Genomic DNA, 18,631 nt, shown 5'->3' with positions numbered 1-18,631 from the left:
GCATGGCTAGAGGACAAATGTAAGGATGTAGAGGCTTATTCACTAGGGGTAAGATAGATACGGCCTACAGGAAAATTAAAGAGACCTTTGGAGAAAAGAGAGCCACTTGCATGAATATCAAGAGCTCAGATGGAAACCCAGTTCTAAGCAAATAAGGGAAAGCAGAAAGGTGGAAGGAGTATATAGAGGGTCTATACAAGGGCGATGTTCTTGAGGATACTATTATGGAAATGGAAGAGGATGTAGATGAAGATGAAATGGGAGATATGATAATGCGTGAAGAGTTTGACAGAGCACTGAAAGACCTGAGTCGAAACAAGGCCCCGGGAGTAGACAACATTCCATTAGAACTACTGACAGCCTTGGGAGAGCCAGTCCTGACAAAACTCTACCATCTGGTGAGCAAAATGTACGAGACAGGTGAAATACCCTCAGACTTCAAGAAGATTATAATAATTCCGATCCCAAAGAAATCACGTGTTGACAAATGTGAAAATTACCGAACTATCAGTTTAATAAGTCACAGCTGCAAAATATTAACACAAATTATTTACAGACGAATGGAAAAACTGGTAGAAGCTGACCTCGGGAAAGATCAGTTTGGATTCCGTAGAAATATTGGAACATGTGAGGCAATACTGACCCTACGACTTATCTTAGAAGCTAGATTAAGGAAAGGCAAACCTACATTTCTAGCATTTGTAGACTTAGAGAAAGCTTTTTACAATGTTGACTGGAATACTCTCTTTCAAATTCTGAAGGTGGCAGGGGTAAAATACAGGGAGCGAAAGGCTATTTACAATTTGTACAGAAACCAGATGGCAGTTATAAGAGTTGAGGGACATGAGAGGGAAGCAGTGGTTGGGAAGGGAGTGAGACAGGGTTGTAGCCTCTCCCCGATGTTATTCAATCTGTACATTGAGCAAGCAGTAAAGGAATCAAGAGAAAAATTCGGAGTAGGTATTAAAATCCATGGAGAAGAAATAAAAACTTTGAGGTTCGCCGATGACTTTGTAATTCTGTCAGAGACAGCAAGGGACTTGGAAGAGCAGTTGAACGGAATGGACAGTGTCTTGAAACGAGGATATAAGATGAACATCAACAAAAGCAAAACGAGGATAATGGAATGCAGTCGAATTAAGTCGGGTGATGCTGAGGGAATTAGATTAGGAAATGAGACACTTAAAGTAGTAAAGGAGTTTTGCTATTTGGGGAGCAAAATAACTGATGATGGTCGAAGTAGAGAGGATAAAAATGTAGACTGGCAATGGCAAGGAAAGCGTTTCTGAAGAAGAGAAATTTGTTAACATCAAGTATAGATTTAAGTGTCAGGAAGTCGTTTCTGAAAGTGTTTGTATGGAGTGTAGCCATGTATGGAAGTGAAACATGGACGATAAATAGTTTGGACAAGAAGAGAATAGAAGCTTTCGAAACGTGGTGCTACAGAAGAATGTTGAAGATTACGGGGGTAGATCACGGAACTAACGAGGAGGTACTGAATAGGATTGGGGAGAAAAGAAATTTGTGGCACAACTTGACTAGAAGAAGGGATCGGTTGGTAGGACATGTCCTGAGGCATCAAGGGATCTCAAATTTAGCACTGGAGGGCAGCGTGGAGGGTAAAAATCGTAGTGGAGACCAAGAGATGAATACACTAAGCAGATTCAGAAGGATGTAGGTTGCAGAAGGTATTGGGAGATGAAGGAGCTTGCACAGGATAGATTAGCATGGAGAGCTGCATCAAACCAGTCTCAGGACTGAAGACCACAACAACAACAACAACAACAACAACAACAACATCTGCAACTCAGCATCTCTGCTATATGGTGAGTGGCAAGTTTCCTTTCATAATACTGTTACATTCCATCGTTTGGTCAGTATCTAAAAATACTTCTGGCAAAAACGCAGTGATTTATTTTTCCTGACTTGTTAATCATCTGCAACTTTCAGAAAGGTGCCATGAGTGGCAAATTTTGAGTAAAACCGACACATCTCTCTTTTTGCCATCAAAATTAGTTTCTGTTACCAAAACACAGTGGAGTTTAGTGTTTCACCTCACTAACATGTTATGCAGATGTAATTGCATGAGAATTCTGAAACAGTGGCTTATTAAGTGAGTAACTGAGGAAAAGTAAGGTTAATATCTTATGAAAAAGCACACCCTTGGTACAAAATAAACATGTAATGTATTCACTTATGTTATTCCAAAACCCATAGTATTTCTCGCTTCACCAGCTATCGATGATCATTAAAAATTATATTCTTTAATGGAAAAAGTCTGTAGTTTGTGGATTAACAACAGACATAATGAAGTTTCGTATAGCAACCATATCGCAAAATACTCTCCTCTCTGCATGCTATCATTTGCCAAAACCTCATTTCAATATTTCAAACTGGTTATGAAATATGAGGAATGTTGTGGATATTTTACTCTGGCTTTATTGCTTACGCGGTGCGATCATAAATGAGTATGCTACATCACATCAATTTTCTCAAGATTGGTGTTAGATAGAGATCTGCAACCAAGTCTAAAGAAAAATTCAATATGTTAGCTAAATTTAATATACTGAAACACATCATGTACCACCAAATGCAAAATCATAGTGTCCCCATTTTTCATTGCGAACTTTTTCGAATTTTGCACAGTGTCTTACTTCCATATAAATATCATAATAACTATTATCATTAACAAAATGATGGGCACATTGGAACTTTCCCAATACTTTGGAAAAAAATTGGTCACTGCGCATTTGCCACCTTATCCTGTGTGGACTCTACTACTGTCAGCTGATGACATATTTGAGTGTAATCGAAAAGAGAACTTAAAAAACGGATCATTTCTTCTACAGAGGCAGCAAATTAGTCTGTAATTTTGTTCAGTCAAGCTAAATGCGAGGTAATGGTAAGTCAAAGAAATGGGCAGCTGGGTAGTTCCATTGTGATGGTAAGGAAACAAGTGAATAATACTAATAATAATAATAATAATAATAATAATAAAGCACAACAAGGATGGACCAAACAAGACTGGCCAACCAACTTCTCAAATACTGGAAGAGCAGGAAGACCGTGACACCATGGCTGATAGAAGTAAAGACAAACATCCAGGAACTGAACATAACTGAAAGTGACATTAGAAACTGAGCACTTCTCAGAAGGATACTAAAAGAAAAGATGTTTCAGGACAGATTACCCCGTAAAAAGACCGGCGCATTTTGGACAAAGGAGAGAAAGGAGAAACATAGCCAGAGAATGCGGGATTACTCTCTCCGGGCTGAAAAGTTGAATATCTTAGTCCTTAGCTGGCCCATTTGAAAGAAGAAGAAAGTAAAATATCTGAAAAGTGTATCGGTGAAGGTTAACAGGAAAGGAAATGCATAATTATACTATTTCGTACATGGGGTCTGTTTTTGTAGTGTGTCATTTTAGGAAAAACCTTTTTTGCAGTTTATTATACAAAACAAAAATTTAAGTTTTATATATTTCGCAGTAGCAAAGATGTGCCAGAACCTATATATCACGCAAGAGCCTTTTTTTTCTTTTTCACATATTCTGACCCTGTGATCGTAGATCATGGTACAAGCTGCTACATAATTCTTGAGAGTAATCGAAATACTGAAGTTTTTCCCCGGTTAAGTATGCCTTAAAGATTATATTCTATACACCATGATGCAGAATGAATTGCCGAAATACTTTCTTTGCCTTCATTTGGGTATTTGAATCACCAATAATGTCACCATCTCATACTAATCAAACAAAAATTTAAAGTCAAAAGTCTATGCTAAAAGATATTAAGGTCTATTAGTTTCTATCTAGTTAATATCTGTCTTGTTGCAAGTGACACCTTTGGTTCCAAGTAAGTTACAGGATTTTGGCAGTCACGCTGCTCGGGACAGTTCTCAAAAGTATTAAGAAACAACATGTTAGGTACAAATTACTGTTCATATAGCCACATTCTGTTCAAGGAAATTCAAATAAAATTTTGTGGTGGGCTGCAGAATGTCCCAATGACAAAGCAAAAAAGTACAAGCCAGAGTGAATAGAGTACGATTTATTCATTATAATAAAAGATATAATTAATTTACAACACAGCTTTGTACATGAAACTAGCATTATATTCTACAATTTTATGGAAATTCTGTACCCTCAATGAACTGCTTTAAATATAACATTAATGAGGTGGTCACTTTAACGATTCAACAAGACAAAATACTAACAAGAATTCATTACATTTACAAAAACAGTAACTACTGACAAAGATAGCTATAGTCCTGCCAAAACACTGACTGAAAAAAGTTCATGTTATAACAAAAATTATAGGAAATACCACTGAGGCATAACCACTTTATCATGTAACTACTCAAACAGCATAATCATATAGAATGTGTTTACATATACAGATTAAAGAATATTAATCAGAAAAATATGCTTCTATACAAGGGCAGAAGTAATGATAAATGCATTCTTCTTATGAAAATACCAGTTAAATACCCAACTGAAGCCGAAAACACAAACCTACAAATGACTACTGACAAGGGGAAGGCCTCAGACACGGCCAACCGATTTGGCTCAGATTTGGCAGGTCGCTTGTTTACAACCTAAAACGAAGGAATCTAAGATATTTTGGGTCAACACCCCCACGTTTTTGAGAAAAATCACCCCTAAAGCTTATGGCGAGCGATCGACTCAAAATTGGCGGGATCGATAGATAATTGTAAATAGAGCATTTTTCATCATCAGGTATGGGGTCAAAAACGCATACTTTTCCAGAAATCGAGGTAAGAAACTTTTACAACTTCCGCATCTGTACCCACATGGTCAACGCCTGTCGCCGACAGCGCAGATAGCACAACGGCCAAGGTAACTGGCTCGTAATTGGTAAACCCGGGTTCGAATCTCGAAGAAAACTGGCGGATGTTATTCTTTTCGTTTGTATTTTTCCATATCTCAATTGATAGGGATAGGAGGGTTAATAAGGTAAGTAAATCAATAAGGAAAGGTAATAATAATGTAGGCAAACTAATTTCCCAAACGCTGTGAGTTAGTAAACTATTAAACTTTTAAGCATTGTCACATGAAAACAGCTCCGAGTAAAAGTGCTGCGACTTCCTGATGAGGGATCACAGATAGCCAACCGTGTGACGCTTGTTTACAGCGAGGAGAGTTATTTTGTCCTGGTTGCCTCTTCGTCCTATCATAGGGAAGGAACAGTGTAGCTGATGAAAGATTGCATTCATTAGATGCTCTTGGTGCCGTGAGTATATTTGCCTCGAATGTTTATATGGCAAGTACCATCCATCTAGTTGTTCGAAGAAAAGTGAGGACATGTAACAGTGACTGGAAGAGCCATTGTAAAGTGTCCTGGAGTAACATTTTAGTTGTTTACTATCCCAAGAGGTTTGAGAAATTTATTTGCCTACCTTATTATCCTTGTTGATTTACTTACCTTATTAACCCTCCTATCCCTATCAACTGAGATATGGAGGGGGGAAAAAAAACCAAAAGAATAACATCCACTACGTTCCTTTGAGATTCGCCGTTGCGCTATCAGTGCTGTCGGCGAAAAGTGTTGACCATGTGGGTACAGAAGCGGCAGTTGTAAAAGTTTCTTACCTCTATTTCTGGAAAAGTATGAGTTTTCGGACCCCATACCTGATGATGAAAACTGCTCTGTTTACAATTATCTATCGATCCCACCAATTTTGAGTCGATCGCTCGCCATAACCTTTAGGGGTGATTTTCTCAAGAACGGCGGGGGTGTGGACCCAAAATATCTTAGATTCCTTCGTTTTAGGTTGTACACAAGCGACCTGCCAAATCTGAGCCGAATCGGTTGGCCGTGTCTGAGGCCTTCCCCATGTGAGAGAATGATGAAAAATATGCATATATATTTTCAAATACTAATTCTGTAAGTGATTTAGTAATATATATAACTTAACTACAATTAACGAGATTCTGAGCCAAGGCGAGAGAAAAAAAAATGACAGCACATCATCGTGCACTGCAATTTTCTATTCAGACAACCAATGGGAATCAACAACAAATACAGGTTTTGCATTGACTTCTTTATGAAAGTAAGTGGTAGAACCTTTTTTTTTAAATGTCAGCAGACATTTCTTGAGGGAAGAAGTATTACTTAATGCAGGAATTAAGATTCCTTATTATGAGGTTACAGTCACTTTTAACCGAATCACTTTAAACTTTTTCAGATCACTGCAAAAATGTGAAGTGTAAGCAAATTTTTAACATTTAGAGTATTAGCCAATTGTTAATCTGTAAGGCACACACAATAGTTTGATAGTTTACCAAGAAAATCTGCTTCCCCTTTGTTAAGTACGGCAGACACTATAATTGCCTCTGTACTTCCGCGTCGACTGACATCTCTGCCCAAACTCTTTGCCTGTACAAATGTCTGCTTGTGTCTGTGTATGTGCGGATGGATATGTGTGTGTGTGTGTGCGCGCGCACGTATGTATACCTGTCCTTTTTCCCCCTAAGGCAAGTCTTTCCACTCCCGGGATTGGAATGACTCCTTACCCTCTCCCTTAAAACCCACTCGTTTCGTCTTTCCCTCTCCTTCCCTCTTTCTTGATGAAGCAACCGTTGGTTGTGAAAGCTTGAATTTTGTGTGTCTATCAACCTGCCAGCACTTTCATTTGGTATAAGTCACATCATCTTTGTTTTTAGATATATTTTTCCCACGTGGACTGTTTCCCTCTATTATAAACACTATAATTAGTATGACTTTCTCTTTTATGGTAATAAAAAATTTTGTTTTCACTTAAAAAAAAAATCCCAAATATCTGCTAATATAACTATGCAATGTTTCTACCTACAGACAAATTCGACTTCGCTGGCTAATCGATGGTAAATACTGACAAATTCTCAAATTCTGTGAACTGATGAACTGTACTGATTATCTGGCTTTCCCATGTAAAAGAAAAGTACTCAAACAAAATTGTACAGCCACTACTTCAACGGCAACTCATATTTTTTTATTGTCTGTCATCATCAGGATACAATTCACATCAACTGCAAGACAAAGGCCTCCTTCAAACTTAACTGACTTTATATTTTAAGATTTATTTAACAGGACACTATCAGTGCTGCCAGTAGTATACCAGCACCCTATGCTTGTCTTCAAGATCTGCTGACAAAAAGTTCTGAAATCCATGCAAAGTCGACCAGATGTACATACTATCATCAAAAGGTAAAATCTCAATCCATTTAGGGTCAATAAGCAACATGGTTGCAAGTTAGTGCAAACTAATAATGTTTTCCACAATCAACTATGTAACAGCTTCCCTTAGCACCATTTGTGTTTCATTCTCATTTGCTATTATATTCTGACACTAATGCCACTGTCTTAAAGCTACAAATGTAATGCCAACTACTGAAGGTCAAGTTGAATGGAGAACCAACAGTACAAAAACACATTAGAATGAAAGTTACATGAGCTGACACTCCTCTGACTGCTGTCTCCACTGCATTCACGTCTAGTACCATGATCACACGCCTCAGAATACAATTAGTACCAATACTATTACAAATTTGTCCACAATCTCTTTCTCAATTTTAAATTTGATCAAGAATACATCAAACTACTAATGTGAGAGAACTGCTTCACCAAGTCACATTCTCACTTTCTGCATGATTTCAATCTCAGATAAACACTGTTTATTATTCGAAATATAAATTAAAAAATAGCTTTCCAGCTATCGATTCTAATGGAAAGCTGCCATTTCAATTGCCTTGTGCCCATGATAGACTGCTGTGGACCACTATGTCCTTTTTTGGTTACTGTGCTGCTTTCATTGTGTACCCCAAAACAAGACTGCCTTGGTCCATTAGCATATTTCTTACAGTTGCAATTTCTATGTTTTGCTTCTCTTCTGAGATAAGCGTTAAATCCATAACCCTTATATGAAACCTTGGGGCACTTAACAACAGGTAGTGTTTCACACATTTCTTTTCCCATGGGATTGTATGGCTGGCTGAATCTACAAGAAGGGAAGAAAGGAAATCTATAAATGATGAACTAAGTACTTTATATATCTAAAAACAAAGATTTATTTAAAAAGAAAGATGATGAGACTTACCCAACAAAAGCGCTGGCAGGTCGATAGACACACAAATAAACACAAACATACACACAAAACTCTAGCTTTCGCAACCAAAGGTTGCCTCGTCAGGAAAGAGGGAAGGAGAAGGAAAGACAAAAGGATATGGGTTTTAAGGGAGAGGGTAAGGAGTCATTCCAATCCCCCTAAGGTAAGTCTTTCCGCTCCCGGGATTGGAATGACTCCTTACCCTCTCCCTTAAAACCCATATCCTTTTGTCTTTCCTTCTCCTTCCCTCTTTCCTGACGAGGCAACCTTTGGTTGCGAAAGCTAGAGTTTTGTGTGTATGTTTGTGTTTATTTGTGTGTCTATCGACCTGCCAGCGCTTTTGTTGGGTAAGTCTCATCATCTTTCTTTTTAAATATATTTTTCCCACGTGGAGTGTTTCCCTCTATTATAAAAACAAAGATTATGAGACTTACCAAACAAAAGCGCTGGCAGATCGATAGACACACAAACAAACACAAACATACACAAACATACACACAAAATTCAAGCTTTCGCAACAAACGGTTGCTTCATCAGGAAAGAGGGAAGGAGAGGGAAAGACGAAAGGATGTGGGTTTTAAGGGAGAGGGTAAGGAGTCATTCCAATCCCGGGAGCGGAAAGACTTACCTTAGGGGGAAAAAAGGACAGGTATACACTCGCGCACACACACACACACATATCCATCCGCACATACACAGACACAAGCAGACATTTGTCAGATAAATGTCTGCTTGTGTCTGTGTATGTGCGGATGGATATGTGTATGTGTTGAGTGTATACCTGTCCTTTTTTCCCCCTAAGGTAAGTCTTTCCGCTCCCGGGATTGGAATGACTCCTTACCCTCTCCCTTAAAACCCACATCCTTTCGTCTTTCCCTCTCCTTCCCTCTTTCCTCGCGAAGCAACTGTTTGTTGCGAAAGCTTGAATTTTGTGTGTATGTTCGTGTGTCTATCGACCTGCCAGCGCTTTTGTTTGTAAGTCTCATCATCTTTGTTTTTAGATATATTTTTCCCACATGGAATGTTTCCCTCTATTATATTCATAGAACTAAGTACTTTTATTATTTTGATGTTTGTTCAGAAACATCATGCACCAATACTGACTGGAAGGCAATGGCAGCCAGAAAGTAGCACACAAAACTAAAGACTAATAGAGGAGATGTATGTTAACTGGAGACTCTTGTCAATTGCATTACTATTAAACTAATGACAAAGATACCACTGTAGAAATGGTAAAACATGGGAGGATATACAAAATTTGTTCACATGAAGACAATAACTTTTTAGGATAAATATTCAAAAAATTTATTCTAAGACTCAGAATCCTCGCAAACTATTTGGTAACATCCTCAAGAGAGAGCAATTTTTCTGCAGCCTCAATATTCCACTACTTTCAATCAATTAACATAGTAGCAGTAAAATTCTTTCTCGCTAAAAAGAAGGTTCTGAAGTTAAAATTGCATGGTACATGTTCAGCACTTATTAACAGAGTAAGAAATCCTGCCAGCCTCCTGACACTGCACCTGGCAGCCTTGTCTTGCCGCCTTCTGGTCCCTGCAACCTCCGACAGACAGCACTCTTCTCTCTCCCAGGCCCAGAACCCTGCTATCCGTCCCCCATCCTTGTCCTACTCCAGATTGCTGCTTTTCCTTCAGCTCAACAGCTGCAGCCTGGCCTGAGTGGGTGGTGGTGGTGGTGGTGGTGTGGCGCGCGCGCGCGCGTGTGTGTGTGTGTGTGTGTGTGTGTGTGTGTGTGTGTGTGTGTGTGTGTGTTACTTTCTTTTCTGAAGAAGGCTTTGGCTCGAAGCTCTGTGTAACAGTTCAGTTTGTTGTGCCTATCTGCTACTCAATTTGCTATCTTTACAGTGAGTAGCAATCTATCCTTTTCATAACTATTTATATTGCAAAAATATTTTTTTTTTAGTTTTCAAATTTGATATTTCATAGATGACGTGGTTGAAAGACTTTCTGTTTTAATTTGGATCCACTCATGTACAAATGCCTTACAGCATCTCAACACAGAAATGTATTTATCTCACACATCTCTGTGCAACTGAGAACAAGAAAGATACATTGTGCATACAAATAACCATTAAGGAGAAGACAGAATAGCGATAATCCTACTTCTTTCACTATTATAAGTTCCATCCATTACCAAGTGACCTATATTGACTCCAGCAACACATTCCAGTTATTTACCTTCCTTCCTTATTACCATTACCCCCCACCCACCCACCCCCTACATGTGTGTGTAACTTGTAATGGACACCTACACTAGGACATCAGAAGACCACAATTCACTGTTTCAAACAGCTTTTTTAAACACGTACCGTGGAAGACAACTGCTAATAGTGCCAGCAAAAAAACAAAGCCAGTCGTCACTTAGTTGGAAATTGGAACCATGTGAATCCATTGTTTGTTACAAGTACAAGAAGACAAGCACTGAAGGTTATTGGTTGAAGATTATGAAAACTACATTAACCTCATGAGGAAATCAATTTATTTCCAACATTGGTGATTGAAATACAAACTATTAAATTACTTCTATGATGAGATAATAATACTGATAAAGAATAACTCAAACAGTCAAAAAAATTAGATCACTGTGATAGGATGATCAAATGTCTCAAGAAGTTGGAAGAATAAACACGGAAGCCAAGAGATGTAACATTACATCAATCCACTTACAATTGAAGAAATGACCCTTCTACATTAACAATTCAACTAAGCTATAAGAGAAAACAAATCAATATAACCACAACAAATTGTAAAATGACAGGCAGAGTATCTGGAGCTCACCTGTTACAGAAAATGTGATTAAACTAGCATCATTTAGCTAGCAGATGTGAAGAGACTTCTACAGGGTCTAATTGAGAACAATTTGGATGCGATGGTCAATATGGAAACCTATTTGCACAGATGGTTTCAATGTGGCCCATTATCGATAAGTACAGTTAGTTCTCTGAACAAATAAAATTGAATCAAAACATAACAACTTATTGTTTTACTGAAACAGTAACAACAGACCGAGCATGGTAGTATACACTGCATGGGAATGATATACCGTAACTAAGGACAGATTTTCTTACTGTGGTAGTTACTCAAGAAAAAGGAACGAGCTTATTGTGAAGGTGTACCACAATAAACTGGTTACCTGCAAGTTTCACAGGTGCCCTACACCAAAAAGCATGCCTTAGTACACATAGCATACAACATAAGAAAAATAACATAAGTACTGTGTTAAGAAGGTTATTTAATCATAACACACATTGGAATGGTGCAAGACAGTCTGAGGGTGGGCAACTCTTGAAATATTCTCCAAGATAATTAAACAGTGCTTACAGTAATTTGATAAAGCACTCTAAGGGAAGAGTCAATTGAAAGTTACAGTAGAATACTAATTGTATATCATATTTATCGCGAGCGAATTTAGTGTGAACTCAGTAATAAAGGAATAAGACAAAAATGAATTATTGGTACAGGAATAAGAATGTGTTGATATCTGCAGTAAAAAGGAGGCTGTATGACTAATTGTAACAATAAACTTATCATTTAAAAATTTATAACTGGGTCAAAACTTCATCTGAAACTTTTCCACAGGATTGTTGGGCAACTTCACCCACACAAATTACTGCACAACAACATTTGCTGACACTTCCCCTGCTGGTGGAAAATTGTAACATTTAAGAAACGATCCTTTGTTACTAGCCTGGTTCAAAATACAAAATTTAAAATTAATCTCATACAAGGTACCTCTGCAAAAAGACTCCATGAAATCCAAAGTAAAACTGTAGTAAGTCATACAAAAAGTGGAATGATCATTCCTCTAATCACTCTTCATGTATTAAAGATTATAATTAAAATAATAGATAAAATATTGCCATGAATCATTTATGCAATGGGGGAATTTGTTAATAAAGCATAAAAAACCCAAATATGTTTCTATCTGTGAGAACGAGAAACGAAGTAGGGCAATGACTGTATGAAGTGTGAACATGAATAGTGATGTCTAGCTTCCTAGCTGCACATACATTGCGTCATTAAAGTGGAGAACACAACATAAAATTTTAAATATAAAAAAAGAGAGAAGAAGCTAGGATTCAGAAGAAAAAGAACAAGAAGAAGATGAAGGTCCACTACTTAAAATATTGCAATTATCCTTTGCATAAATCATGCACAAAAAACATCACACCAGTAGGTCATTAAAACCTCCAGGTAAAAATGGCTAATGTGAAAATTAGCAATCCTCTTGGTTGCTCTGACCATTCTAATACTTCAATTATTCACAATCTCTAACAAATGAGCCTGCTTTAATCACATGCTATTAAAAATCCATATACATAAATATCAATTTTTGTGGATAATATATTGTCATCACACTCTCCATAAAATTCTGTTATTTACACATGCATAAACATGCAACAAGTGTCCAAATAAATACATTTACAGTGATTGCAGACACATTTGTACAACAATCTTACTGTACATACAATATTTTACTGTACGATAAATCATAGCACTAAAAGTACCTGATATGGAAAAAAAGGTATTTGCCAGTTGATGTGCTATTGTCACTTACTTGTTTCTAGAACATACTAAAAGACAAAGACATCCAAAAGGTAACTATATTCAAAGTTTCAGATGGAACAGCATGACACAAATTCTTTTGGGTCCAGAACACTTATTTTCTGGAGTATAACTATCTGTCAGTGATTGTATGGAACTACACTATGCACAGAGAAAGATTTACAGCCCTCTAGTACAATCAACCTATTAGATTGTCACTGCAGTTCAGATTACACTTAACCACTATAAAATTCAGCTGATTTATCTATGTCTCCATAATACTAAACAAAAAATCTTTGGAAACTAAATTACAGTTTATTTTTTACTAACATGCAGCAGGGACGAGAGAAAAAAAATTACAAGCTTACAGGGGCAAGGGAGGAACCATTGAGGCCATTAAATCTGAGTGGACGATATGTCGGTACTCACCTGATACGCAGAAAATGATGAATCCAAATAGCTTGAAAACTCTGAGCATCAATTTTGTTCCCACTATTCTATAATAACTGAACACGTGATTTCATCATCAAAACCAAATGTGTATATCTTTCTTGAGTTTATATTCATGATGATTACTTACAAAGCTCAAAGGTTTCAAGCTTTTTATTTTTTTCACTGTTTCTGGTTGCATCACTCATACAACAGCAATCATCTCTTATTAACAAATTCTCCCACCCACCAAGATCTTATTAAAGGATGTGCAACATTAGAAAGACAGTTTCTAAAGTCTAATAACAGAACCTAGCTACTTAAAATACATATCACATGTATTCAGGCTTTTAAAAATGTTATTACATAATTTACAAGGATAAAAATCAAGTAGGCAACTGCGAATCTACCATTTGGTTACACTGAAAGACAACTGTTCGAGCATGTTGAAAGACCAACACACTACAACTTAGAGGACGGCAAGATAGCTCACAGCTAGCAATAATCAGTTGCTAGTCAGAAGGAACTGCTGAGGAAGGCCTTGTACGCATGCAATTCAAGAAACGGCCCAATGATCGAGTACGCGTCAAGGAGGCGTTCAGCTTACTTTTGAGTGGGGAACCTTGAACTGCAGTGGTTTGTGTCTGCATCTCCACTTTTAACCGATTGGAATCTAGTGGAGAGCCCGGGAAAACAGACTTGTCATTGTCGAAAACAGGGCCAATGCGTTCCCTTGCTTTCAGTTCATGTGTCAGATCTGAAACAGAATAGAAAGAAAATTATTTACTTTGCCTTTGCTGTGTGATGATGTTATGACCTAACTTCTAACAGAACAGTAAGAGAGAGGTTCTCGAACTAACTTAAAACAAGATACGTGTGACCTGAGGATATTACTTTAATGCAGCAGTCTTTAGTATGTTAGTTTCCAAAATGAGACCAACTTTACACTTTTGAGCAAAGTGTTAGCTTCTTTACACTCTATCAAGAATGTAGAGCAAAAGCTTAGCACGCTGAGATTTCACATGAATTTTGGTTGCATGTTGAGATTTCATGTGGGTAGTTTTGGTTACTATGAGTAGAAAAAATCCATTTTTTTACACTGTTTGTGTAGTATTTACATTTAGGTATCACATAACCCATATCTATGCTTGAAGGTCTTAAATAGTATACAGCTTCATAAGTGGTTTAAAAATTGAAACAGGTTTCAAACATTGCCAGTTGTTATTTACAAGTATGGACTTAAAAACAATTTATCTACTTTCAGGTAACATATATCCCAAAAAAATGGAAAGGAGAATCAGTGTTAAGGGCATTATAAAACAAGATTTCAACTTCATAGGCATTCTTTTAATCAGCCTCTCTACCAAATCTGTGTCCATCTTCCACAAGACATATTCTTGAAATTCAGCTATAATGCAGTGGGTTTCTCTGACAAGGTTCTATCAATTTTAAGTTTGAACAAATCCTTCAATGGCTGTCAGGGTGAAAAACTTCATGAGGACCGAATAACCCAGAAGTTTGATTACACGAACGTCTTCAGAATATGGGTTCTGGTCTTCTTAACCAACCTTCTCTCACATCCCAATAATTGTCTCAATTCTTAATGCAACCAGTGTTGGGTTTGATTGCTGCTGACAATATCATATCTGACAGTTGCTAGCGACTTTACTCTGTGATTATTGCTGTGTTGTTCAACAACCTACTGTGCCAGACTGAAGTCCTATTTCCTCCAAGAACACGATCAAAGTTAATCGTAAAATTCATTCTTGCTTCCAGTTTATTTTATTCAAATAGATAATCAGTTTATATCAGACTGACAAAGGGCTCCTTCGGGATTAACTGATTTCAAAAGCCAAAACTAGTTATCTGTTCAAATAAAATGAAACATGACTATCACCATCGTTCTCCAAAGGTCAAAGCGAACTTATTACATGTTAGTGCCAACGTTGACACACAGAACATAAAACTAGGTAACAACAAGTTATTGGTAGATTAGAAATAACTTAAATGAGTAAAGGGGTCAGAGGTTGTAGGTGATGTGAGTAAGGACGTGGGGAGTGAAAGGGAGGATTATAGAATGTGGGAGACAGAATAGCAATGTGGCAATAGTGCTTGTTCTGGTCATAGGCATGTGGTAGCACCGCACTATGTGAAAAACATGATGGGAAGAGGTAGGCAGAATACAGAAAGAGGGAGAAAACGCTGCGATATCCAACTGTGACACACTGTACTGTATACCCAGTGCAGCAGTGATGCGAGTGCTGTGCCACATTTTAACTGAGGGTAAATATGAAGCATCAGCCATCACATCTTGCCAAACTCTGGCATGAAGTGAATGGTCTGAAGAGGTCTTTGACCCACGTCAGACGGGGGCCAAAACTAATAGACTTCCAACAAAGTGTCAGGCCAAAGCTAAGTTGGATATTTGCAGCCATCCTGCTAAGCCACAGTGCATCACTACAGCAATCTTCTAATGCTTTGTGGCACAATATGCCAATGTTCAGGTCAATATACCTGCACTGTACACTACATCTCAAAGACAAAACTTTTACAGGGTGTATATGTTGACAAGGGGGGGAAAAAACCACCACTTGATTTTTACAGGATTTCCCGGTTAAAAATACATTTTTCCCAGGTGAAAATACACTTTTTCCGTGTTAAGTGACGGTATACGTTTCCTCGGAAAAGTAAAACTTATCCTTTGAATGATTATGGTTTTATACATCGGCGCAGAATTTCCCAGCCCTTTAGAAAACCAAACAAAAAAAAAACCACACGTTTTGGAAAGATCTTTGATATGCGGCAACATGTATGTTGCATATTTTCGTATTACGAAAGTATAAATTTGAAATAATCCACTAAACACTGCATGTTACTTTCCGAAGCATTGAAATCGAGATTGTGATGCGCTTTTGTAAGCCAGTCATAGCTCATGTCACGTGATCTCACCAGCCAATGACAGCAGATATTCAGAGCATAGGACATGTGATTTAGTCAGCCAATAGCAATATCACTGTCAGTAGTGCGTACACACAAATTGGAGAAGTTAATGATTTAAATTAATATACGAGGGCCGTTCAGAAAGTAACCTCCGGTTGATTTAAAAAAATACACCAAGTTAAATAAAAATATTTTAATATATACATCTTACAACTACATCTTTGCACTATTTTTCTACATAGTCTCCATAGCGATTGAGGCACTTATCGTACCTCTTCACAAGCTTTGAAATTCCTTCTGCATAAAAATCACCCGCTTGTGCCTGGAGCCAGCCTGTGACCGCATCTTTGAGCTCTTCGTCATCATCAAACCGCTGTGACCCGAGCCATTTCTTCAAATGCATGAAGAGGTGATAATCACTTGGCGCCAGGTCTGGGCTGTAAGGTGGATGGCTGATAACGTCCCACTTGAAGGACTCAAGAAGGGCCGTTGTTCTGCGAGCAGAGTGAGGACGGGCATTATCGCGCAAAAAAACGATACTGGAAGTCAGCATACCACGGCGTTTGTTCTGTATAGCCCGTCGTAACTTTTTTATTGTTTCACAGTACACGTCTTGATTAATGGTCGTACCACGTTCCATGAATTCAACCAACAACACCCCTTTGGCATCCCAAAACACCGTTGCCATCAGTTTTCTGGCAGAAAAATCTTGCGAGGCTTTTCTTGGTTTGGTAGGCGAATTTGAATGTGCCCACATCTTTGATTGTTCTTTTGTCTCAGGGTTCACGTACTTAATCCAGGTTTCGTCACCGGTCACGATTCTGTTTAACAATGGTTCTCCTTCGTCCTCATAACGTGACAGAAAGTCTAATGCAGAGGCCATTCTTTGAGTTTTGTGGTGGTCGGTAAGAATTTTGGGCACCCATCGTGCACAGAACTTACGGTAACCCAATCTTGCTGTCACTATCTCGTACAAGAGTGTCTTAGAAATCTGTGGAAAACCAGTAGACAACTCCGACATTGAGAAACGTCGATTTTCACGAACTTTTGCATCAACTGTCTGAACGAGTTCATCAGTCACCAATGATGGTCTACCACTCCTCTCTTCATCATGAACGTTTTCTCGTCCACTTTTAAATAAACGTACCCATTCACGGACAACTCCTTCACTCATAACTCTTGGTCCGTACACGGCACAAAGCTCACGATGAATAGCTGCTGCAGAATATCCTTTGGCTGTAAAAAACCTTATGACAGCACGCACTTCACATTTGGCGGGGTTTTCTATTGCAGCACAAATTTCAAACTGCCACAAAAACTAAACTAGCGCAGGTACGACGTTCACTCGACCACGGCTTGATGCCGACTGACCTGTTGAGTGCGTGAACGCACAGATGGCGTCGCTACTCCCCCCACAACCCGCACTGTGACCGATCGGAGGTTACTTTCTGAACCGCCCTCGTACATAGTGTTGCTACAAGAAAAGCAAAGCTTTCACATATAATATTGGTCTCTAAGAGTAATAAGCTACAAGAGAAGCTAAGCTTCCACATATAATACTGATCTTTATTGAGCATGTTACACTTTAAAATACATCACACAAATGTGCCAGTAAAATTTTTAATAATGACAAATGTCTAATCTTTCTAAATGGTCGTCCTTAGAGTTGATTTTTAAATGAGAGTCAAACACTCTGTGATTTAAGATTAATTGTACATTCTCACACATAGTTCAGCATGAAAGGAAATTTACTTTGACAGTAACGCTTTCCAAACAACCCTTTGCAATATTTTCTCATGCCCTGTTAGAAATAGGTTCGTTTCCGCAGTTGCCAGAGCGTGCCAGATACCAGGCGTCACCACGCTTGCGCAGCTACAATGACACAGGAAGCCCGTATGTTCGTATGTGAAAACATTAAAAGATCTTACATTATGTCATGAAAGAAACAAGTCATCAGAGGGTAATTCAAGAAGTGCACATTTGCATGTCCAGATTCGGATGTAAATTTTCTTGGAGTGCCAGTACTGAATTATCTCGTGTTTGGTTCTTTATTATGGCATAATGCCATACATGCTATACGATGAAAATATGCATTTTTGAAATGCAGCAAACAGTTGAAACTAGCCAATAGCGAGGAATTAAACACTCTGCTTCAAATAAATTGACTGCCTCAGCAGAAAAGATTAATAAAAGCAAAATTTATTTAGCAAACCAACAAAAATAACTTCATTGTTCTGCAAGGCAATTAATGCTTAACAGTCAGAAAGGTGGAAATAAAATAAAATCTGAAACTAATAACATATTTTAGCCTTCCGTAATTATGTGAATTTATTTTAATTCACTTGATAGCTCCCGGCCACAGAAATCCGTTTGTTTTCAACTGACGTGAGAGCAATAAACGAAGAGGAAACAGCAAAATTACTAAATGTAAACATCAGTCATGTGGAGACTATCCACCTCCCCCCTACAACTGAGACTGATCTATGCATCCGCACCGGATCCCCCCCCCCCCCCTCGAGTGTTTGAGATAGGATGCACAAAAATGAAACAAAATAAAAAATGTTAAGTTCATTTTGTAGCGCACATCTTTCA

General features: G+C 38.0%; 1 protein-coding gene across 4 annotated transcripts in view; it reads right to left on the bottom strand.

Moving 5' to 3' along the window:
* The window catches only part of LOC126162980 (nuclear distribution protein nudE-like 1-A), a 174,423-nt gene that overhangs the window by 48,631 nt on the left and 107,161 nt on the right, over nucleotides 1-18,631 (bottom strand). For all 4 annotated transcript variants that reach the window (XM_049919832.1, XM_049919833.1, XM_049919834.1 and 1 more), the window contains exon 6: nucleotides 13,707-13,856. In XM_049919832.1, coding sequence (XP_049775789.1) covers nucleotides 13,707-13,856 — 150 coding nt within the window. The remainder of the gene's footprint in view (nucleotides 1-13,706; nucleotides 13,857-18,631) is intronic.

Source organism: Schistocerca cancellata, chromosome 2 (assembly GCF_023864275.1).
Source record: "Schistocerca cancellata isolate TAMUIC-IGC-003103 chromosome 2, iqSchCanc2.1, whole genome shotgun sequence".
NCBI classification, from domain to species: Eukaryota; Metazoa; Arthropoda; class Insecta; order Orthoptera; family Acrididae; genus Schistocerca; species Schistocerca cancellata.
This window is presented reverse-complemented; position numbering and strand designations above follow the sequence as displayed.